At 34.8% G+C, this 23,486-nt stretch overlaps 1 protein-coding gene across 4 annotated transcripts in view; it reads right to left on the bottom strand.

Moving 5' to 3' along the window:
* The window catches only part of LOC145685251 (endonuclease/exonuclease/phosphatase family domain-containing protein 1-like), a 48,747-nt gene extending 25,572 nt beyond the window's left edge, over nt 1-23,175 (bottom strand). For all 4 annotated transcript variants that reach the window (XM_081757625.1, XM_081757616.1, XM_081757628.1 and 1 more), the window contains exons 1-8: nt 23,035-23,175; nt 18,473-18,684; nt 14,588-14,943; nt 9,687-9,939; nt 9,142-9,193; nt 3,641-3,751; nt 3,100-3,228; nt 1,668-1,821 (exon numbers count right to left, since the gene is read on the bottom strand). In XM_081757625.1, the coding sequence (XP_081613751.1) occupies nt 1,668-1,821; nt 3,100-3,228; nt 3,641-3,751; nt 9,142-9,193; nt 9,687-9,939; nt 14,588-14,943; nt 18,473-18,684; nt 23,035-23,175 (1,408 nt within the window). The remainder of the gene's footprint in view (nt 1-1,667; nt 1,822-3,099; nt 3,229-3,640; nt 3,752-9,141; nt 9,194-9,686; nt 9,940-14,587; nt 14,944-18,472; nt 18,685-23,034) is intronic.
* Nucleotides 23,176-23,486: the final 311 nt, after the last annotated feature.

Below are 23,486 nucleotides of genomic sequence, written 5' to 3'. Positions count from 1 at the left end.
ATTTTATATATGCTGGTAGAACTAATGCCTAATGCCTCAATCTCACAGTATGTCACATGACGATCTTGCAGTATTAGGTTTTGCATAGCATCAATGTTTTCTTGAATAACAACTGATTTTGGACGACCTTCGCGAATTCGCGCGAGCGCGACTGGCGGCCACGAGTAACATCGTTATACCAGCGTTTCACAGTGGCAAAGGATGGGGCTTCATCGACAAATGTGGAAGTAAGTTGATCGATGCACTTCTGTGATAATCTACGTCGAAAACCGTAATAAACCATTGCACGAAAATTTTCACGAGTTAATTCCATTTTTCTGTTGTCACGCAATCTTCAAGTCAACGTAAACAACACGAATAAAGCTATTTACAAAACATTTGAAGTACGCTATGGTCAACAATGTCGAACGTTTCTATGCAAACAAAAAATGGCGCCTAACTACAATCAGTGTTGCCAAGGCTCACAATATAAATAGTGGCCGTCGTACTAACAGCGGCAGCAGACACGATTCAGAAGAAAATTACAAACTTCTTCAAGCGTGCTTGAACAGGTAGGAAGAACTGCAATATGTACGATAGGATAGATAACAACCTAATTAATAAAATTACCTTCAGACTTAACGTTATACTGCTGTATATTCTTTTTAAGTGTATCTACTTGTTATCTAATCCTTTGTTTTTTCATAATTCGGAAAAATACAAGTATTTGTTTATAACGAAATTCGGATATAAAGAATTCATTGTGTTGGTCCCTTGAATTTCGTTATAAGTGAGCTGCACTGTATATATTTGTAATTGCACAAAATCCAGTGGATGAATTAAACAAAAATGTACTGGTTACTTAACAAAGGGAACAATAGAATAACTAAAATAATAGTGTTTTGGTATTTGTAATATGTATTACATTAACTACAGTTGATACAGTGTACCAAATTGTAAAATTCTTTTAAGATAGCCGATTGAAACATTACTAATAAATCTTATGAAACAATAAAAACCTCCATCTCCTCCTCCTCCTCCTACTACTACTACTACTAATAATAATACATGTAATTTCAAAATACTGTCTAGACCAAATACCGATAAACCAAAAATTCGCTCTTTAGCTCATCGCCATTAAAAGCAAAATGTTCCAGTACTTTATACGACAAGGGTACATTTCAGTTTAAAAATTATTATTTTCTGAAATCATCGTGCTCTTATATACTACAATCTAAAATTTGAAAAAGATTATGAACGAGATAACATTTTACTTTAATAAAGTTTGGCACATTTTTGTTAAGATTAAAAATCATTTAGGAAAATAATTATTTCTCACAGTCAATTCCTATTACTAAAATGCGCACCTTCTAAGGAAATGGCGCAAGCTAAGGACTGATGGAAGGCTTGATGCATTATAAAACTGAAATCAGCAGAATTCGAGGGGAAAAATCATATTGCTATTTACTAATCTAGAAAGAATATTTATACCAAATTTCAACAAACTGTTACTACGGTTATCAAAGCCCATGTCGATTTGGAAGTGGATTGAATCCCCCAAGTCTTAAATCGTATAGTCACGAAGCCATAAATCAACGCTAAAGAAAAGACTCTAAACAACTGTTTCATAAAAGTATAACTAAATATTGAGGACAATATATGATTTCGTGAGAAAAATTACTATTTACCTTTATTTACTGGCAAACCACTAAAGTCCCCTAAAATAATTAATACTCCATCTTGTTTCATATAGTCCAGCAAGAGCATCTCAATGCTGCCTGGACGATCAATATCCCTCTTACGAAGATACACGTTAAGTACAGAAACTGTTAGCTGGTGTAACTGAAAAATAAATAATTAAAAACTAAATAAATTACATGAATTTTATACTTATAGTGTATTTTACTATTCTACAAACTATTTTAAAAGAAAAAATATGACACTGGATATCAATATTGACGCATGAGGTTCCAATTTTGATTTCTGGGAAGAGGTTCTATACTTTATATATTTTTATCCTTGTCCAAACATTATCAGACTACCCTCTACCCTAATACCCGAAGTAAGGCGCAAAATGGAACTACTGACCTTTGCCTAATATATTAAAAATACGACGACAAAAAAGAAAAAGAAACTTGAGGTTGTCATGAAAAATTAAACCATGATAGATTCCAGTACTCAAACACATTTCCTTCACGCACCTATCAATTCACTACTGTAGTCATACAGATTAGGTAAAATGAATTCACGGAAATAGTTAAACATCTCAAACGTTCCATATAAGAAATATACAAGTATCCACTGTAATGACAACACACAAAGTTAGTAATGAGACTTCCATTATGGTACATGTTAAACTGAAATTAGATTTTATGTCTTCTTTCTCTACATATATATTACTTCCCGTAATATTATACACTAATCAACAGCTATATTAAAGCAAATCACTTAGGTCTAAACAAAATAGGTACATTCCAACCAGTGAACCATTACTTTCACATAATTTATCATTGTAACACCGCTTTCACATTCTCAAGAATCCACTACACTTCATCTCACAATCATAACGGACTAAAACTCATTTTGACTCACTGAACTTAATACATCAACTAATCTTATTTATGCGCTAATAGCTCATACGGAGATGCTTCATGATCTACGATCAAAAACTGTTTATTTATCCAAGCAATAAAAAATAAAGTTTTACAGTACATTTTTGACACTAATAAACTCTCAACATTGTTTACCGTAATTTATTACAACCTACTAATAAATGTTTTACATCCCAACCCTACATTCTTTTTGCAAACAAAAGCTTATCCACATGACAATATCTTTAAATCACTATTTTATACAGAAACAAGTCCACTCTTAGCATCCTCATCCATTTCAAGTTGCTTTTTATCCTTACATTTCCCACCTGTTGGAGTCCAATAGTTATACAGGACAACTTCCCATTTTAAAGCATTTAGAAGACTTCTTTCGGGCGGAAACCTATAGCTGTAGCTTTAGTAACACAACATTAGCACATTTCTAACTTGAAAACGCTTATGTCTTAAACTGATAAATTTTACATTAGGGAAGGAGGAAAAATCTTTTGATATCTAGCAGAAAACTTACCCTGAATACTCCAAGGAGAGCTTCTGCTGCTCTAGGTACTGATATGAGCTCTTTACTAAGTGGACTTTTCAACGCGCACAATTCCACACGACAACTGGTGTCGTATAAAAAGCCTAAACCACTTGACACCTGAAATAATAATAATAAAAAAAAACAATTCATTTAATTTCAACTTTTCCAATGATAACTCCACTGAAAATCCGTACTGATTAATGATAGGCTAGAAGTTAAAGATCTGCCGTCAGCATTTTTAGCATATAGCTCATCTCTACCCTAGCACATAAAATATACTCGTAAGAACGAAAAGTAAGTATAATGGAAATTCCTGTATTTTAATTTATTTTGTTCATTCGGAAAACATTAGACACAAAACAGAAGGCGTCAAACAGGTTGCGAAAGTAATTATTTCTTCTTTCATCCGTCTTGTATAATAGATATAAATTCTAGCTGTGTCTTGTATAAGATTCTGAAACTTACACAAAACCAAAGCTACTAATAACCTTACAAGTTTGTCTCTTTAAAGTTTTATTTTGAAACTCACCTTATATAATGGATTATTTGAACAGTCTGGAATAGAAAATTTCCACTCTCTTTGGTTCTCCTTCCATTCGGCTACACGACGGAGTGTTGGGTTATTCAGTTCATCACAGACCTACAAGTAAATAAGAAACTGCTTAAGGAAAATCAGTTTCATGTATTTAATATTTAGTTATGTACAGTGATTCTAAGAAAATACCGTAACTAATTATCTCTAATTAAATGTCTGAGCGAATGTGGACATTCGCATTAATATAGCTATTTATGGATATAGTTTTAATTTCTGTGCGGATGGTGGATATTTGTGAAAGATACGAATTTACTGATCATTCTTCTGAACACTGCTGATTATCGTCTTCTATTAAAATGAGATAGATGGATTGAAAACAATGGAGATTCATGGAGATTCCTGAATATCGCAAAAGGGAAAACTTACTATCTTCAAGGGGGGTGAATAACAATACAAACAAAATTGTGTTTTCCTAGATTTGACTTCAAAATCGTATAATAAGTATGAAATGCTAACATGATTTCATGTAAGTTCCCTTCAGGTGGTTTGTTCTCGTTTCTCAAGGGCCCTTTATATCCATTCTACATTTGTGTTTTGAACAAAGATGCTCATACCTTATATATATATATATATATATATATATATATATATATATATATATACATTGATCTGCTCTAAAGGTTGTTTTCTATTTTCGATCTAAAGCCTGCATTGGAGAATCCTAATTTGTGTGACGTAGTTGACTTATAATAGGAAAAGATCGTATTTAACGTTTTGCTTGAATGTTATTGATACTATATAAATATGATTTACAAAACTGTAGAGGTTGTTACACCTATTAGGTCAGGAACTATTGTTGAAATCATAACCTAATTGTCATAGAACAAACAAGTTGTAAATATTTGTTATTTCATATCTGCATATAGCGGACGGCGGATATCTTACATCCGCGCAGACCTCTCAAATATGCCCATCACTCTTTGAAAATTGTATCCCGTTCGAAATTCACACAATAAATCTTTCAAGTACCTAACAAGAAAACTACATGACCTTATTCAAGTAGTGCGAGGATATTATAGGGATAAGTATTTTCTATTTAAATATCTGTTTATGAATCGTACTTTACCTACATAACGGATTTCAGACAAGACCAAATATCACGAATTTCCAGGATTATCTTTAATCTTCGAAAATTCATTGTTTTCAATCCATGTTTATTAGTACTTTTTTTTCTTATATACATACACGTCTGTGAGCGATGCAGTACTAAACAGTGTGTATATACATGTATATGCTTGAAACAAAGGAATCCTAATTTAGGAATGGAAAAGGAAATTTGAATACGTTATCATCAACACTACAAGAATCATTTAAAAGGAAGGAAAAAGCAAGAATGAACAATAAAGAATCCAGCTGGAAGCCATACTGAAATGAAGAGAAGTTAATTTTGCGGATTTTTTAAAAGCGAATCTTCATTGTAAATACGCTCCATTTAAAATATAGCTAATCAATTGTCTCATCTTTTGGTTCTTTATGCTGCAAACCAAAATTAATTCTCAAATTAACTTTTAATAATAAATCTGTTTAATGTATATTTGTGCTGAATCGCAATTAAAGACTTTTTTTCTTCGAAAATTGGACCTAGTCCAAATCCCAACTTTGATGACTCATAACACGGGAACCATAGAGGTATCTACTCATCATATTTTTTAAGCGTACCTGAGATCGTCAACGCCTACCACCACGCCAAATATGGTCAAGATCATGTGAGTTTCATCAACTGAATACGATATATACAACTTTTAAAAAAATAATAAAACAAATGAAGGACGAAATGTGTAATAAATAAAAAGTAAAAGTAGGTATATAGGAAGGTAAGCCAATAAGTAACTACAATATTTTATATTTCTTTCCAGTAGGGGTTCAACAATAAACAGTAAAAAGTACAGTGATATGCTGGTGAGCAAGCTGAAGCCTGCAATTCTAATGAACGTAGAAGTCGATTGTCGGATATTGTTCTTGTGTCGCATGACAATGCGCGTCCACATACCACCGCCGACACCGCTCTATCTCTTCAGATTCTGAGTTTCGAGGTGTTCGAGCATCCTACATACAGTCTCTGATTTCGCTTCGCTCGCTCGCTCGCTCCTTCTGTTTGATCCACTTAACGATGCTCACAGAGGCTGTTGATTCAACTCCGATCAACAAGTGAAAGAAGTAGTGCATTCGTGCTTTGCTGTGCAGCAAAAACATTTCTTGCACAGGATATCGAAAAGGTTGTGCAATAGTGAACCAGGTGCAATGAAAAGCAGGGTGACTATGTTGAAAAATAAAGAATTATCTGGGTATATTTGGGGAAAATGCATGGGAAAATTAATGAAGCAGGGTGACTAATGAATTACATTATACTCTTATAGTAATAAATAATAAAAATTAATTGCAGATACTTATTGACTTACAGTAGAAAATGGAATGAATAGTTACAAAAAAAAAGTAAAGATAACAGGTATATGAGAACCGAGATTAGTATAGTACGGTGAAGTATTAAAGACCTATGGAGGGTTGATAAAATAATAAAGTATCTTCTAATCTCTTTTCAAAGGACATGGAAAGTTCTGGAGCAAGAATTTTGAACATGTACACACAAAAGTAGATACTGTACTCATGATTTAGTGTTGGATGCTCAAGAAATTCTATTCATTTACTGTTCTGGTGAGTTTCTGATATAAAGCAAATAGATTGGGAACTTGGGCGCTGCAGAAGCATTGGTGATTGAAAAAAGAATTACAGTTTCTCAAACCAAGAGACCAGACAGTGCATGTATTTAAGGATGTAAATGAATCGCAGCTAGCAGAACGGTGGAATCTGCGAGTTATCTTTGTTGCACGATGCTCGAAAGTCAAACTGAGAATGAATATATAGACCAAGTTTTATATCTAGCTTCTGGTATTTCTTTGCCAGAAGTGAAGTATTTTAAAGGGAAAGCTTCCGCAATTAGAGATTGGATGTTTGGGGGAGGGGTCTTTGGTACATGATTCTGGAAAGGCTCCGAAAAGTTTCTTCAGTGGGGACGACAAGCAAGATTCGTAAGCCTACGGTGAAAGATTTTTTTTTTCTGTTTTCTTGCATGACTGAATTGGCTGTGGAAATATGGGGGTACTCCAGAAAGATTTGTTTGTTTTTCAGTTTAGCGTCCCGTTTAGCAGCGAGGCTATATGAGACGTCGATCTACTGATTAACGTGGAATCCGAACCACATGAACTCCCGCCGGGAAGGTACTCCAGAAAGAGTATGTTGATGAGAGGATCTTCATGTGGTTGTTGAGGGATGGATATATTCGAACAGATACGGGTTCCCCGAATGACTAAGGAATATAGTAGGAAGCGTTTGACATAACTGCCCCATGTCTGACCTTTAAGTCAGAAATACTTCTGTTTCGATCTACACGAACTATCATTGATATCCATTTAATTCTCTACCTGTCCTAGAGTACACAACGCATCACAACAGTACATTCATCAACATATCATCAAAAATCTCCTAAGGCATTTTCACATACCTCAGATAGATGGGAAGATCATCTATAAAACCCTGCCTCACCGTACTTACTTAGTCATTACTTTTTCTTATTACTTCGTAATTTATACATTAATTTTTCAATACTTGTTAATACTTTCAATACTTATTTTTCTTTACATAATTATAAATTTCTCTTTCATTTATTATGACTTCTCCTTCCTGCACTCTCACCAGGGACGGATCAAGGACGGACTTCTGGGGGAAGGGGGGTAGTGGGTTGTAATACTGCTAGAGCCTTTCTATTTCAACTGTGCCCCTGCTAGCGCTACTGTCGATATGTGATTTCCCGTACCTCTCTCGAAAGAGGTGGGATAAGTTGCTGCGACCGACATCTTTCAATTGTTAGATGTGGAAGCGTTGCCACAATGAATTATTTCACGGGCTTCGCTGTGGTCTGTCTCATTAGCCACTGTAAGTAGCCTATGATCTTCACTCGTCAAGATCAAGCGATTGAATGACAAACTGGCAACACAGCTGAGATCATCCACTTCTTTTCCCTATGCAAAGGGAGGGTTTCCTCCATCAGAGGGTGGCGGGGGTTGGGCCGAAGTATAGTTCGCATAGTTTCCGAAGGCATAGGTGGAATGGACAGGCTCTACTTAGATCTACTTTCAAGAGCTCTGACCTCTTGGATGGATTTTATTCATATATAAAATAAGAAAGTTTCCTCTTCTGGGGGGGGGGAAGATCACCCTCCCCTGGATCCGCCCCTGACTCTCACATATTAACTCACCCATTAGTATTATCTTCCTTCACTAAACTTTCTCCATTTCAATCTGGTGACACTATTACGCTACTCTGCATTTCAATATGGAGCCCTAACTGGACGCTTCATAGCTATTTTCGGCTCTTTTCCATCTGATGATGCGCTTAGCGAAATGTTCTTATAATGTACCTTCTTTCGGGTTACGTGACAATGTTTTCACGTTCTTCTGGTAAGCACTATACGGCGAATAACACAACTGATAAAAATTTATTTCTACTTATGACAATACCTGATGTTGGCTTTATAACCAAACGAATGCTACACTTGCTTAAGATTTAACCTTCCTTAGCAAGTAACCACCGCAAATAAAATAAATAAATAATAATAATAATAAATAAAAACTCACTATGAAAAAGCTGAAATGACTAATAAGTTTTTGAACTAAGGAGTCAGGTTCTCTTCCTATATGTGATATCTTTGTTTCCACTACAAAACCAAGCTGTTGAATAAATACATTGCGTGATTATACTATGCTAAACTCCTTAATTTTATCTATCGACAGATTATAAAATGAATATAATAAATTTTGGACTAAACATGTATTTGCCTTGTACTCTTCTGACGTGATGACTATGTTATTATTTAATTGCTCCATATCTTTACTTAAAAATAAGCATTTATCCTGGATTTTATCGCTTTTGTTTTTCTAATAGCAAACTGAATCATTTTCAATGTTGTAGTTATCATCTTCACACTTCTCCCATATTTTCTTAACGTGAATAAAGATATCCACTTCCGTGTAATATACCCAAAATTCATTAGATTCGAGTTAGACCTGGAAGTTTCCTCACGTTTTCATTACAGCAAATTTTCGGCAATCCAGCTGCATCATTTTTCGAGCTGTATAATTTGGTTATAAAAATATCAAGTCGTCAAAAATTCAATTATCTTACGTATAACTGGAAAATCCACGAAACTAGATGAAACATTACTATTTTCCGCTGTTTATAAGAGTTGCCAACAGGTAGTTATACTTGAAGACGTCCTCAGATAGTGAATATAATCTTCTGCGTAATGTAACAAATATACAATCGGCATACAATTCCGGTTGTACTCGTGTATTGAGATAGATGTATATTAACTAACACTAGAAAATACCTTTTTTCTCGTTTCTTCTATTATTAAAATTACATTGACTTTGCAGATTTACCTTTTTCAGGGAAAGGGCATCTACCACCTCCTGTACAGCTATCACAGAAAATCTAAAAAATATAATCAAGTATTTAATGAACATTCAAAACACTATATAAACCATCAATCAATTTCATGTAGTATACCTTTTATCACCTAGTTCCCTTCAATGATTTCTAACTATTGTAAATTTGACGTTCTCTAACACAAAATCTATGTTGACTACTTGCTATTTATACAAAACATGAAAATAGACACACTTATTTAACACACGTTTTTTAGTAGTACTAAATGAGAAACTGTTACTAAAAATTTCTTTTTAAAATCTTAAACATATCAACTGTACAGAAATAAATTTTTAGGTTGATATGTGCCTTGTTCAAGAAATACGAATTAAAGATGAATTTTTAACAGCTACGAAAAGGTTTTCGATTTAATATTACCGAAATATTTAAAATAATAATGAACAGTGTTGACGAAGATAAAATTTATTTACAAAAAGAAAAAAAAAATATAATAATTGTGGGATTTAATCACACAGAACATTGTATATTGAGAACCTACCTATTTTCTAATATAGTTCTACATATAACTTCTCGTACTCCTGGATTATCAGCTTTATCACTGGTAAAATCTTGAAGATTCCAGGAGGCAATTCGAAAGGCTGACCTTCCATGGCGTTCGTAGCAGAAGTCTTCTTCTACTATCGGCCTCTCAGAGTACGCTGAGAGTAATTCGAAAATGTCTTTTCCTGCCAAAAATCCATTAGCAGATGAAACATACTTCACAGGTGCAGAATGAGCCTTCCTGTGACCACCTAGAAAACAGTACATTAGGAATATAAAGGAATGGCTTGTTGGTGCTCAAGCACAGGTACTGAAATTACATTCTTATAGTTGAAATATATGTACTTGAGTTGCCAAAATGAGAGAATTAACAGTAATTAATTATTCAACAAAATTACTTTTTGGTTTCATTAGTCTTGGTGGAACTTTCGTAAACCGCTATGTTCCTCTTCAAAACTAAATCCAATCGCATATAAAAACTTAACAAAAGCAGTCGCCTCCAACTATTGATTGTCACTACCTAAAAACAGCATTCTCTTTCGTTCATTTCTTAAAGTGCATTCTTTTTAAACTTCCAAATTATGCTATGCTAAATTCCGGAAGTATTACAGAACGGCTTTGTCCGTCTGTATGTTATAGGTCTCAGAGCAAAAAGATATCGAAAAGCGGCTTTTTGCAATCGATTCAGCGTTCCTAAAATAATTCCATTTCCTCCGATAACCAGAAGTGGTAGAAATTAACGATTTCCGGTTAAAACTTACAAAAATGGAAATAGACAGCGACAAGCGTTTTCTTATTTATTTTTTTGCAATCGATTCCGCGTCTCAAGTGAACATATCATTCCCAATACTTTCCTGAAGTCGAAAGTAGTTGAAGTTTACTATTACTTCCGGTTTCAATGTTGCTTTCCATAGAGCTAACACTGTTCGAGATATCGTGAAGATTTTTTGCAGTCGATTTGGTGTCTTAAGAATAGGTTTCATCTCCTCTGCTAATTCTCTATTCAAACCGGAAATAATAGAAATCAATCATTTCCGGTTTCAATGATGATCGTCAGAGAACAAAACTCTTTTGACTCGACGTCTCAAAACAAAATACCATCACCACTTAAAACACTACCAAAACTAGAAATGGTTAAAATTTACTATTACTTTCGTTTTCAATATTGATATCCATTGGGCAAAAATGGCAATAAGTATCGAAAATACTTTTTTTTTTTTTTTTGCAATCAAGAATAGGCTTATCTTCTCCGTTAAACGTCTATTCGCACCGGAAGTAGTATAAATCAACCGTTTCCGTTTTCAACATTGATAGAACAGAAACTATAACAGACAGAGACAAGCAGTTTGTTTCCAATCGATTCAACGTCTCAAGTGAACATACCATCGCTACCCACAGTACTCTACAAAAACCTGAAGTGGCTGAAATTTACTTTTACTTTCGGTTTCAACACTTATCTACTTTCATAGAGCAAAAACGCTAAGTTACATCGGAAAGCGGCTTAGTGACACAAATTCAGCGTTTCGTGAGTGAGTTTTCTATCGACTTTTATCTATCTGTTCAAACTGAAAGTGGTGAGAATTTACGATTTTCGCTTACAACAGTGATCGCATGATGGACAAAACAAATAGATATCGAAAAGTAGTTTTTGGTATAGATTTAAGAACGCGTTTACCTGATTTTATTCCTCTACTGTAATCGGAAGTGATAAATACCCTTAGCACTTCCGGATACAATATTAATCTACATACTGTAAAGCCGTAATAGATAGATTTATATATATATATATATATTTTTTGATTCAGTGTCCGAGGAACAGCTCTTCGATCTTATGCCTCAATTGCACCAGTTATACTTTAATACTTCAAGTATGAATATTGATTTTGCTTACTTTAGAAGTCTTCCGTAGTGAAACAAAACTCGCTTATTTTCTCTCTCTCTCTCTCTCTCTCACACACACACACACACACACACACACACACACACACATATATATATATATATATATATATATATATATATATATATATATATATGAATGTTATTCTTCTTTGAATAACATTAGAAAGAAGAACTTTTTTAGTTTCATCTGGTTGTATGAACGTTCTGTACGTTGTACTCAAGTACAAGGAAAGTATGTAGAAGACCTGAAAATCTTCATCTTAAGTTTTCTGGTATCTATTAATTCTGTCCCGGAACTTTTGGGCAGACGATTCATGTCACCCCCTCCCTCCGAAATCCTGGCTAAACGGACCAATATATGTTCCAGTAAAATAGTTTAGGATGATCGAGACCCTGGTGTGATGACAACAATATTTCATGTCACGGATCCTCCCTTAACGAAATCCTGGCTACGTGCCTGATCAGCATTAAACTGTCGAAAATATTTCCACACGCCTTGACTCTGTTTTATTATTTCTGACGGTATCTATAGGTTCGAAAAGAGCTACTTGTATAGCCCGAGAAAGGTAAACTACGTAAATTTTACGTGTACGAGTTGGAAACACTGATGTGACGTAGCAGGAACTGTGTGTAGAAATACAAACCTCTAGATATGCTATCGCGGGTTAGTTGGCTTGAAGTTTCGATGTTAATCACTTCGGTAGGTATTATGTTCTCTGTGCCAAACGATTGAGTGTGGAACCTTATACGTAAATTTGGCGTATGTTTACCTTTTAACGTAAAATCTTACACGTAAGTTTAGCGTGTGTTTACCTTTAACGTTAGTTTTTACCTTTAACGTTAGTTTTTACCTTTAACGTTAGTTTCCTTGCAAGCATTTTTTTACAGGTGTTTACCACCAATGAACCATTGTCAATCGTAAATATTTAATTATTACTACAAAAATGGACGACTGTGGTGCAATAAATAGCGAGGAAGCTATTTTACGGATATTAGAGGAACCTCAGATTCACAAATGGAGAAAGATAACGCTGAATTTGATGTGAGATCAGAAGAAGCAGCAGATGACTCCGACAAAGATCCAGATTACTACCCCAGTGAAAATGATATTGAACAACATTTTGTGTCAGCAATTTGAACTGTTGAATCTGAAACCTCAAATTCAACCAAAGAAGCGGAAAGTTTCCACATGTAGCAAAAACGAAAATAGCAGTCTCGCCACGCATTCAAGAGAAGAATCTGGATAAAATCAGAAAGAGAGGGCAATATATTTTAGAGATGAGAAGGCAAATGAACTTGCATTTCACGAAAGGCAAGTGAAAGTTAGTGGTGTTACTGAATTGCTAGGAAAGAATGGTCCCTGGCACACGAATCCAATGACAGATTCAAGTGGGAAGATCCCAAGAAGGAACACTGCCATAACTGCAATAAGCCAGTATGTGGTGAACATCAGATCAAAACGTGTTATAATTGTGTGTGATTTGCACACCAATCTGACATGTAATGTGAAAGAACTATTCAATATGAATTCAATATTTCCTAGTAACAAAAATAATCAGTGATATATCTAGACTTTCTCAGAGGTTTGTTCTTAAGTGTTAATAATGTTTATTTTGCTCTTCTTCTATGTACTTCTAAGAGATTTTAGATAATAGCAGCGCCGTAACTTAGATTTTTTCTGGGGAGGGAGCATTAATACACGTATTTGGGCTCCCTAGAAAAAGTTGTTTTTCTAATTCTTGGGCCCCCTCTCTTTCCATTTTCTCTTACTCTTTATGGGCCCCCGGAGCCTGTGGGTCCTCCCACACGGCAAGGTCTGCGGGGCCGTTACCTACGCCTCTGGGCCCGTTTCATACATGACAAATTAATTAAGGGGACAATGTTGACAAATCTCAAAGCCATATGAATAAAATTACTTCTAGGACCCCTAATAGTAGATATTTGTTTACTGAAATGGGCCCACGACTCATTTTTGTTTTATTTATCTTTTGTGTGCTGTTTTGTTTATGTAATGTAGAGAACCTGTTTGATGCTTCATTCATAATTTCATGTTCGTACCGTATATGGAGTAAGAAAATTTTGTCTTAAAATGGGGCCCCTCAAACGGCGGGGAGCTTCCCTAGGTTGCAGTTGCCACCCTCTGCCCCCACAAATTACGGCCCTGGATAATAGTTGTGCTGTAATACTATGTAAACAGTAAAACTTCAATTTTGGAACCTTGAATAAAGCAACAATAATAGTTTCTATATGAATCGTATATTTATAGATCATTATTTAGTGTGTACGTAAATATTACGTATGTTTACCTTTAATGGGTTGATAGTAAAGTTTGCCTTTCTAGGGATAGTATAGTTTGAGGAGTCTCTGGGTTTAAACCTTTAGTTGTCACTGCCTGTGAGATATCGCCCTTCACATGCAAGTAAAATATCTACCTATATGTCAATGATAAGAAAAAATCTGAACTCCTACTCTGACAGTAATATCATGACATATGACAAAATACTTAGCGGAAACCTTAGAGAACCTCATACATAAACACACTATTATCAAACCTAATTTCAAGTGCGAGACGAGCCAGGTCACATATACACATAAAATCCCATCATTTTATTTATTATGTTATTGTTTTCGAAAGTTTAAATAAATAGATAAATTACAATAATTTAACTCACGTTTCTCTGTACTATTGGTGAACTCATTATTTGAGTTCATAAAAGAAAAAAAAAATAATATAGCACAGAAATGAAATTAACGTTTTCCAGAATTTCACATTTTAAAGTTACTTAAAGCATTTCCTGTTGCAGTAAATTATTCTCCTAAAGCGCCTCGAATTTCTTATGTAATACATTCTCTGTCACAAATATGTCGGTATCTTTCTGATGTCAAAATTAAAGTGTCTTGAAAAGCTTTGAATTCATTGGCAAGTGCATTTCAATGAAACAAAACTAATCACTAAAACCTTGCTCAGGCAACAAACGAAGAAAAGTGCATACTAACCTGATATTTTTCCGTTCGCAATAGGATGGAAATTTTGAGTTTTCCCACTATCTGTTTCACTGACTACATTATCACAAGTTTCCAAAAACAACTGACACCGGATTGCATTCACCAGCCTTTGATTGATTCCTTTCACCTTCACCAAGTCGTCCAAACTTTGGAAACAACCCTTTCGCTCTCTATATTCCACTATATTAGCAGCTAATTCTTGATTCAGTCCGTGAACTGTCATAAGTTCGAAAACACTAGCTTTGTTCACATTTAAAACTTTATTATACGGAGAATTCTTCGTACTGCGACTGTTAGATTCTGTACTGGGGATGCTATCCAATGACTGGGCTCGAGAGGACGCACAACTGAAATAAAATAATAATAAAACCTGATCTGAAATAAATAAAAAGGATATTACACAATTTATATGAAAAAATAATCATTCATATTCAGTTCTCTAATAACACAAATAATGCATTCAGATTAGAAATTTGTAATTCGAGATCTTAGGTTGAAATTTTCTTGTTCCTTCCAACTATAATATTGACATTACCTTCAACCTTTTGTAGCATGCTTATTCTCAACATCTTTCACTATTGTGTCGGCAAAACTGCATCTGCACTCGTCCTCTGGTACAGTCCGCAGCAAAAAACCTGCAACATGAGCATGTACGTTTATTGTGAAACTACGCCTAACAGCGCAGGGAATCAATATAATCGAAGTGGAACGAATCACGCCAGGAGAAACCTCGGCGTCCTCCCCTGCACACTTATTTTGGAACAAAAGACTTCGTCGTTTTACAATAAACTTACAGGTTGCTCATGTTGCAGGTTTTTTGCTGCGGACTGTACAACCTGCCTTTTTGGACATCCTCCTTTAAAGTCTATCTCTGTCCTCTTTTAGACCTCATGACCTCAACTAATGATTTTCTGTCCTATACAACCTTACCAAATCCCTCTGCTTCTTAAGACCTCATCGATCTATGATCTTATCGACCTATTCATCGAGCTCTCATGTCTCGGAAAAACAAATATTTCTGTTTCTTTAGTTTGACCTTCACTTCTGAGAAAATTCAATCGTACATTATTACACCTCCAAGTTCTGGTGGAGCTTCCTGAGATCGAATTCAAGTTTCCGCATTTCAAGAGAGCGATTTTCCAACACATCTTACTTAACCAAAGAATATAAGGTCAGTTCCATGAGCTTATTTTCTTCATTCTTATTTTTGTTACGCCTTTAAAATTGTATGGGTTTTTGGGATTTATTGTAGGGAAATTAGGTATTTTTTCTATACATTTACTTCAATCCTTTCTTGTCAGCCTTCCATCCCTTCTTAAACCATTTTTCTGATATCTTTACGACCTTCCTAATAATTTTTTATCTTTTACTAAGGTTTTTTTTCCCCGTAGGGATGGGCCTATTCCAGAATTTCTCGATTCCGGGCTCGATACCGACTCTGGGTAAAACAAGCAATAACAACACATTTGAATCCAAAAACATTCTATTAGCCTCCTCTCTGGGTCCAATCTGTTTCCTTTTTTGTCACAAATTTGTCCTGACATGGAAACAGTCTCTCTGAAAACACTGTTGCTGGTGGAGCAGAAAGATATTTTCTTGACAGTTTACTGAGTCGAGGAAATGCAATCCTCTCCCTCTTCCAGAAGTTTCCAACATCGGTGCGAGGACTTGACAGATGTTTAAAGTATTTAATATTTAGTAAGTAGTATACTAAAGTATATACTTTAGTATAAACTTTAAAGCATATATATAAATTATAGAAATTACAGTATAATATTTCAAGTTTAAACAAATAATCTGTACATTTCTTAGTGTTTTCGTAACAAACCATCATAAAAATACATGGTTTTGAGAGTTTTCACTATTTTTCGTCGGAATCGAACGGAATCGGTATCGAACTCAGTAGCCCAAAGAATCGAGAATCGGAATCGGCCCATCCCTAGTTTTTTGCAGTTCATCTATACAGTGCCTTAAATTACAGTATATAGACGTAAGCAGAGGTGTAGTACGCAAGGGAGAGGTTACCAAATTTTACCCCTCCCCTTTCTAAGGGGAAACTAGGAAAAATATGAAAAAATACGGTAAATTCATATTAAGATGTAGATTTTTTTTAAAATATCACACATATTCTGCGGAAGATATGAGCTTAGATGCTTGAATTTCCCCCTTCCCTCATGAAGTTCTGTATGACAATGAACGTGAGTATTACTGTTAGTGTCTTTTCTCATTCCAACTGTACATTTTTACTGTAAGAATTACCTTGTATTACGATAACACTTTTATTAATATATTATTATTTCAATGGAGATAACTTGCAAAGTTCCTAGAAAATTTACAAGTTTGGGTAGATTTTATTGCTCTGAATAGTTACACCTCTCTATGTAAACAACAAATGAAACTGCAATACGAGGGCTGCTATATATATTTCTGGCCTAATAATGAAAATACGAATATTTATCAACGAAAATGGTTTTATTGTTTTTCAAAATATTCTCCATCAAGATTTATACACTTTTGCATGCGCTCAAACCAATTTTCGAAGCACTTTTTCCACTCCGATTGAGACACCTCCAAAACATGGTTTTTGAATGCTTCAACAGCATTTTCTGGCGACGAAAATCGTTGACCACGCATTTTTTTCTTGATGTGTGGGAATAAAAAGAAGTCATTGGGTGCCAAGTCAGGGCTGTACGGCGGATGACCCATCACTTCGACGTTTTGGCCGGTCAAAAATGCGCTGGTTTGAGCCGATGTGTGAGAGCTCGCATTGTCATGGTGCACAATGATTCGTCTTCTCTTGTTCATTTTTCGAATTTCTCCGAAGACTTCAGGCAAACAAATGGTGGTGTACCACTCAGAATTGACCGTCCTACGTTGCTCAAGCGGAACAGTCGCCACATGACCAGTTATGCCGAAGAAACAGGCGACCATTTGCTTCGAAGTGCTTCTTCCACGAACAACTTTCGTTGGATTTGGCTCGTCTTGGAAGACCCACACGGTCGATTGCTGTTTTGTTTCGGGCTCATACGCATAGATCCATGATTCGTCACCTGTGACGATCTTATAAACGTCTTTTGAAGCACCGCGATCGTATTTTTTCAGCATTTCTTTACACCAATCCACACGAGCTTTCTTTTGAGCGATTGTCAAATTGTGCGGGATCCAACGAGAACAAACCTTTTTTACGGCCAGGTGTTCATGCAATATCGAATGTATGCTGGTGGAAGAAATGCCTAGGCATGCCTCTATCTCACGGTAAGTCACATGACGGTCTTGCATTATCAGTTCACGTACGGCATCGATGTTTTCTGGCACAACGGCTGTTTTTGGACGACCTTCACGGAATTCGTCTTTGAGCGAGCGTCGGCCACGATTGAATTCGTTGTACCAGTTTTTCACAGTGCTATAGGATGGTGCTTCGTCGCCATACAAAGATTTAAGTTCATCGATGCACTCTTGTCGTGATAATCCACGTCGAAAGTTGTGAAAAATGATCGCACGAAAATGTTCACGAGTTAATTCCATTTTTTTGCCAAGTTGATTTCTTCAAGTACCTGTAAAAGAAAAAAAAATTGTCGTAAGTCAAAAAGTTCTGAGTACATTTATGCTACAAAATGTCAAACTTTCCAATGGAAATGTCAGATTGCACCTGGCAACACTTAGTGTTGCCTAGGCCAGAAATATATATAGCAACCCTCGTAGTAAACAATGTACGCTACCTTTGAGACATTCGTCACTTTTAAACAGGGTATTCATGAACCTACAGTTTCGCTGTACTGATACACTCTGAAATATAAAATTAGTTACAGATCAACAAAACTGAATTACTTCATACCAAATAATTATCACATAATAAAACTTTAAAACAATACCTACCTCACATTTCTTTTACGAGTTACACATATTTCCGGTCGAATGAGATCAAGTTTATCTGCACCAATGCCGGTAACTAATGCTAAGTCTTCTACTTTATTGAACTTCCCAATAGCCTGTCTGTATTCCACTATATTCTGAGCAATGCTACGTGTAATTCCAGGCAAGGTCATCAGTTCTTCTTCAGTTGCTGTATTTACATTCAACTGATCGATCTGCAACAAAATTAATATTTTTTTCTATAGTAAAACTGCCCTTTTAACACATCAATAATTTATATACAATTAAGTAAGCAAATAACGAACTCCGTGTTTCTAATATGTCAGTTTATAAATAATATAAATACATTACAAGAAAATTCTTGCGATGCAACCTCCGCTTATTGATGGTGCAAAAGTTGAGTAAAATACAAGAGGAGCAGAGATTCTTATTCTAATAGAGGTAACTTAAATTTAATGTTTGAATCTCATGATATTTAAAATTACTATGTAGAAGGAAACTTTATCTACTTAGATATATTACAAATTAACCATTCATTCTACTAATTCGCTAAGCCCTGATGTTTGTAATAAGCAATCTTAGTAGTACACAAAATGCTTATTTTCTAAATGAGCGATTTATTATTTCTTGATCTATTGTAATTGAGAAAATAATCAAACATAATGATAACATGAAATAAGTACACTAAGAGATCTTTCGCTGAAACATTATCAGATAAGGAGAGGAAAAACAGGAAGAAAAGACAAATTAAAGATAAAGCTGAGAAGCCTTCACGTCATAATATTAGAAGGCTGAAAGTAGACGCAGTTTAGTAGAGATGGATGAAGCTAATGGGGCAAGTAAATCAATGAAAGCGGAAGAGTAGTAAATTTTACATGCATTTTTTCTTTTCAAATAAAAGCTTTCTGACCAGGATAATACTTTAATAAATAAGTGTATTCTTAGTAAGAATTTTTTAATTATCTAAAGTTACAAAGGTGTAATGAACAGAATTCAAATTTTTACTATTATTACTATCCTTGTACGTTTTACCGATTTTACTTAAGAACAGATTACAGGTAGACACTATATATAAGTAAAAGACTTTTGATTTCATAGAGTATGAATTTCTTATTGATAAATTAACAAACATAGACCTATCTCGTTTGTACATTCGCTGGTTTGTGAGCTACCTTGCAAACAGAAAATTCAGAGTGAAAATTGGTCAATAACGGTCATGGTTTTATAATGAATAGCATACTTCAGGGATCTCCTTTGGGACTCATCTTTTTTCCTTGTGTATTAACTATCTGTCTGAAAAAAAAAATAAGTACTCAAATATTTTATTATATGCCAATGATTTTAGAATTGTTTAGAATAGTAAATAGTGAGTGCGATAATTTTTTACTACAGAAAGATTTAGATATTATTATTACATGGTGTAAAAATAACTTATTAAAAATTGTGAAAAAAGAACTTAATATATAACATATACTAGCAAAACTCAATACTACTGAGTAAATATGTAGTTAATGGAGTAACGTTGCATAAAGCTGCACAAATTAACGATTTAAGTAGTGTTCGACAGAAATATGAAATTTAGCTATCGTATTAATGATATAGTCCAAGGGACTAGAAAAATAATAAAGTTCATTTTCAAACAATGGCCTGAGTTGAAAAATTCCAGCTCATATGTATGTATATTTATACAAGATACTTGCAAAATCAAGATTAGAGTTTGGTGCAGTTATTTGGAACAGTATATGTACAACTGGCAACAAAAAAACCTGGGCCAGTCCAGAAATGTCTTATGAGGCTACCAAGTCGTAAAACGAATAGAGATTACTTCTCATATAGATATGAATGTCGGAATCAATTTTGGGGATTACAGGCATTAGTTGACAGGAGAAAATTTATTGAAAGAAATTTAATTCAGAAAATATTAGTCAACAGATACCATAGTGAATACTGCTTACATAATATAGATATGAGGGCCCTAATGTACATAAGAAATGGATCAACATTAGTTCTCTTGAATCCAAAATCTGCAATTTTAAGATTGTCCAATTCTTTTAATCTTATCTGAAACATCTATTTATAATCAGTACAAAAGCATAAATTTTAAAGTTAGACAAATATTATGTGTAGTATTTCTGACGATGTATCTATTTTGCAACTAAAAATATTTGGTATTAATTTGACAAGGAAATATTGTTTAATCTGATACTGTACTATTTTATTATTCTTTATTGTTTCAGTATATAGCTTATATCGTATGCAATATGTGTTTATTTTTGTCTGAGAAGGTCTGTATTTTTACCATTAGGTTGTTCATGGCACAGAAATAAATGGTGTTGGATTTGCAGCATTCACCTAGCGTCGTGAGGATATTGAGGAACTACTTGAAGGAAAGAAGTAGCGAACTCCAGTCTCGAAAATCAACATTAACAGCGATGGAAGTCGCTAACACATCAACCCAAACGCATTAGTGCACAAGGTGCCTGACAGGCTCGGGTCTCCTAAGGGCCCTTGCACCAGGAGTTTAGTTTTACTGCACTCCTACAACCTACCAACCCCATTAGTTTAATCTTTCTATGTTAATCTTCATCTACTTACAGCCTGGAAACACTATTACGTGACTCTGGATTCCAACATGGCGCCCATCTAGCAATTCTCAGGTTTTATTATTATTATTATTATTATTATTATCTCTTTTCAACCTACTTTTTAGTTTCCCTAAGCAGGATTGAAAACCCGTGACATTATGTCTTAGATTGTTCGACCAAACACATCTGCAAAGACATCACGTGAATCAGATGTAAAGAAGGAATGGAGAAAGCCTTTTTAAAAAATTACTAAATAGAAACCTTACCAAACAAAACCAAAAGACAGAAAAAACCGACAGATATCAGCGTGACAAAAGCAAAGGAAGCCCTGATAAAGAAAGACCTGGGTAAAGTTCTAAGACAACATTATAATGATAGAACAATTCGAGCAAGAGGTGAATATATACCGGTTCTACAGGATGTTGAGACGAGTCTGGAGACAGAAAGACATCAAAAGATTCCGGAGCAGTGTGCCAATCTTCAAAAATGAAATGAAATCTTTCAGTTTTACGTCCCACAGTTATGCCGTGCCACTCTTCAAGAAAATAACCATAGCAACAGTAATAATAGCAACTATTGCGAAATAACGTAAAGCCAATGTGTCACAATTTATGTAAGAATTTTACAATACTGAATCCAAGACAAAATCAAGCAGAATATGCGCATACATTAACATGGTTTCAAGAATGAAAATCTTATATTTCCCTGATGGAAACAAAAAATCTGACGTAACAGACTTCAGGCGCCAGGTCAACCAACCGGCTTGTGGCACTCATAAATGCTGGCTTCTAAACAAGAGTTTGCTACTTCTTTCTTTAAAGTAACTCTCCATTTGTCCTCACGATGCTGGGTAAGCGCCGCAATGCTAATACCATCTGGTGAATACGAACGGTCACTCCATCTTTCTTCAGACCAAACATTTTTACTTAGCTGATTTCACGAGAAGCTGTATTCCAATGCAGCTAGGGCACAAGCTCCCTGAGAGAGCTAGTTAAAGCAATAAACAAGTTAACCATACTATATATACAGAGAAGCCATAAGACAAGTACTTAAAAAGTACATATGCCAAAAACTTCAAGAGGATCAAACAATTCTCTCACGATTATCCATGTAGAGCGTTAACGCATCATGGGGAAAACGAATGGTTTGAGGTGAAATGTAGTTTGCAGTATTCTCCTGAGCTATTCAACGTTGTTATGGAAGGTGAGTTATGAACAAAGTTTAAAAATAAATAAATAAATAAATAAAATACAAAAACTTTTATTTTCGCAGAGAGATGATGGTACTCGGAAATGTACAAATGCACGAAAGAACATGGCTTCTGAAAAACCAACGAGGAGACAAGACTTCAGAGTTTCAAGAAACAAACATCAACTAGGCTAACCAAGTACGAAAGAAATCACTGAAGCTACGAGAAATTTTCACGTCTAGATTCAAGGGACAGCAGATGGACGGATGACAGCATAAATTACAAAAATACTAGGGTAAGGAAGAGTTTACGAAAGCGTGGAATTTCTGCTTTGGGATTGGAACATATCTAAGCAAGGTAAAAATACTCTATCCAAGCTGTGCAAATATGGTTAATGATGAATGAAGCAGAATCCAAAATGAGATTGCTAAGACGCATTCGCGGAAGAGTTAGCCACGATCAAACAAGAAACATAATGAGAAATACACTCAAGCAAGAAGAGTGTCCAAGAAAAAACAAAAATCTAGAGTACGCTAGAAGGGTAAAAAAAAAAAAAAAAAATGAATGAACAATTATCTAAGAAACTTCTGTATTTGAAAATCATAGGAAAACAACCACGAGAAAGACCAAGGAAAAAACGTTAAGACGAAATGTAACAGGAGATGAAAAGATAGGGGGAAGGCACAAATGAAGATTGGTAGGATGAAAGAAGTCATCGGAGAGGTCTCGCACACACCCACAACATGTAGGATCGTAAATTACATAATAATGATAAAAACCAGATGGCATACCTTGAGATCTGCATCATTGTAGTTAAAGGTTGCACTTAAGGGTCCCTGCTGAGTATGTGGTCGTCTTGGGAGAACCGACCTTAAGGATGCTCGGAAAGACTTTCTTCTACCCCCCATTGGTACACTTGAGCATTGTCCCATTATTTGTTAACAATTCTCCACATCATTGTTTGGTCTGAAATAAAGAAAAAATATAACAATAAAAAGACATGCATTCTACAGTATATAATAACTACCAGAATCTATCAAAGATTTTCAATGATAGGAAAACTAATCGTAATAAATAAAATGAAATATTTATCTAAAAGAAACATCTTCCCGGAACTTTCTATTATCGAAACTATTACACACAAAACAGTATAATGAAGGCGCTTCAATTATGTTCGAAGTCGATTAGAACAAGATGAATGTTTGACAACATAAAATACATAATACATTTAAAATATATAAAA

The sequence above is a fragment of the Thermobia domestica genome, chromosome 1 (genome assembly GCF_964235325.1).
Source record: "Thermobia domestica chromosome 1, izTheDome1.hap1.1, whole genome shotgun sequence".
Taxonomy (NCBI): domain Eukaryota; kingdom Metazoa; phylum Arthropoda; class Insecta; order Zygentoma; family Lepismatidae; genus Thermobia; species Thermobia domestica.
This window is presented reverse-complemented; position numbering and strand designations above follow the sequence as displayed.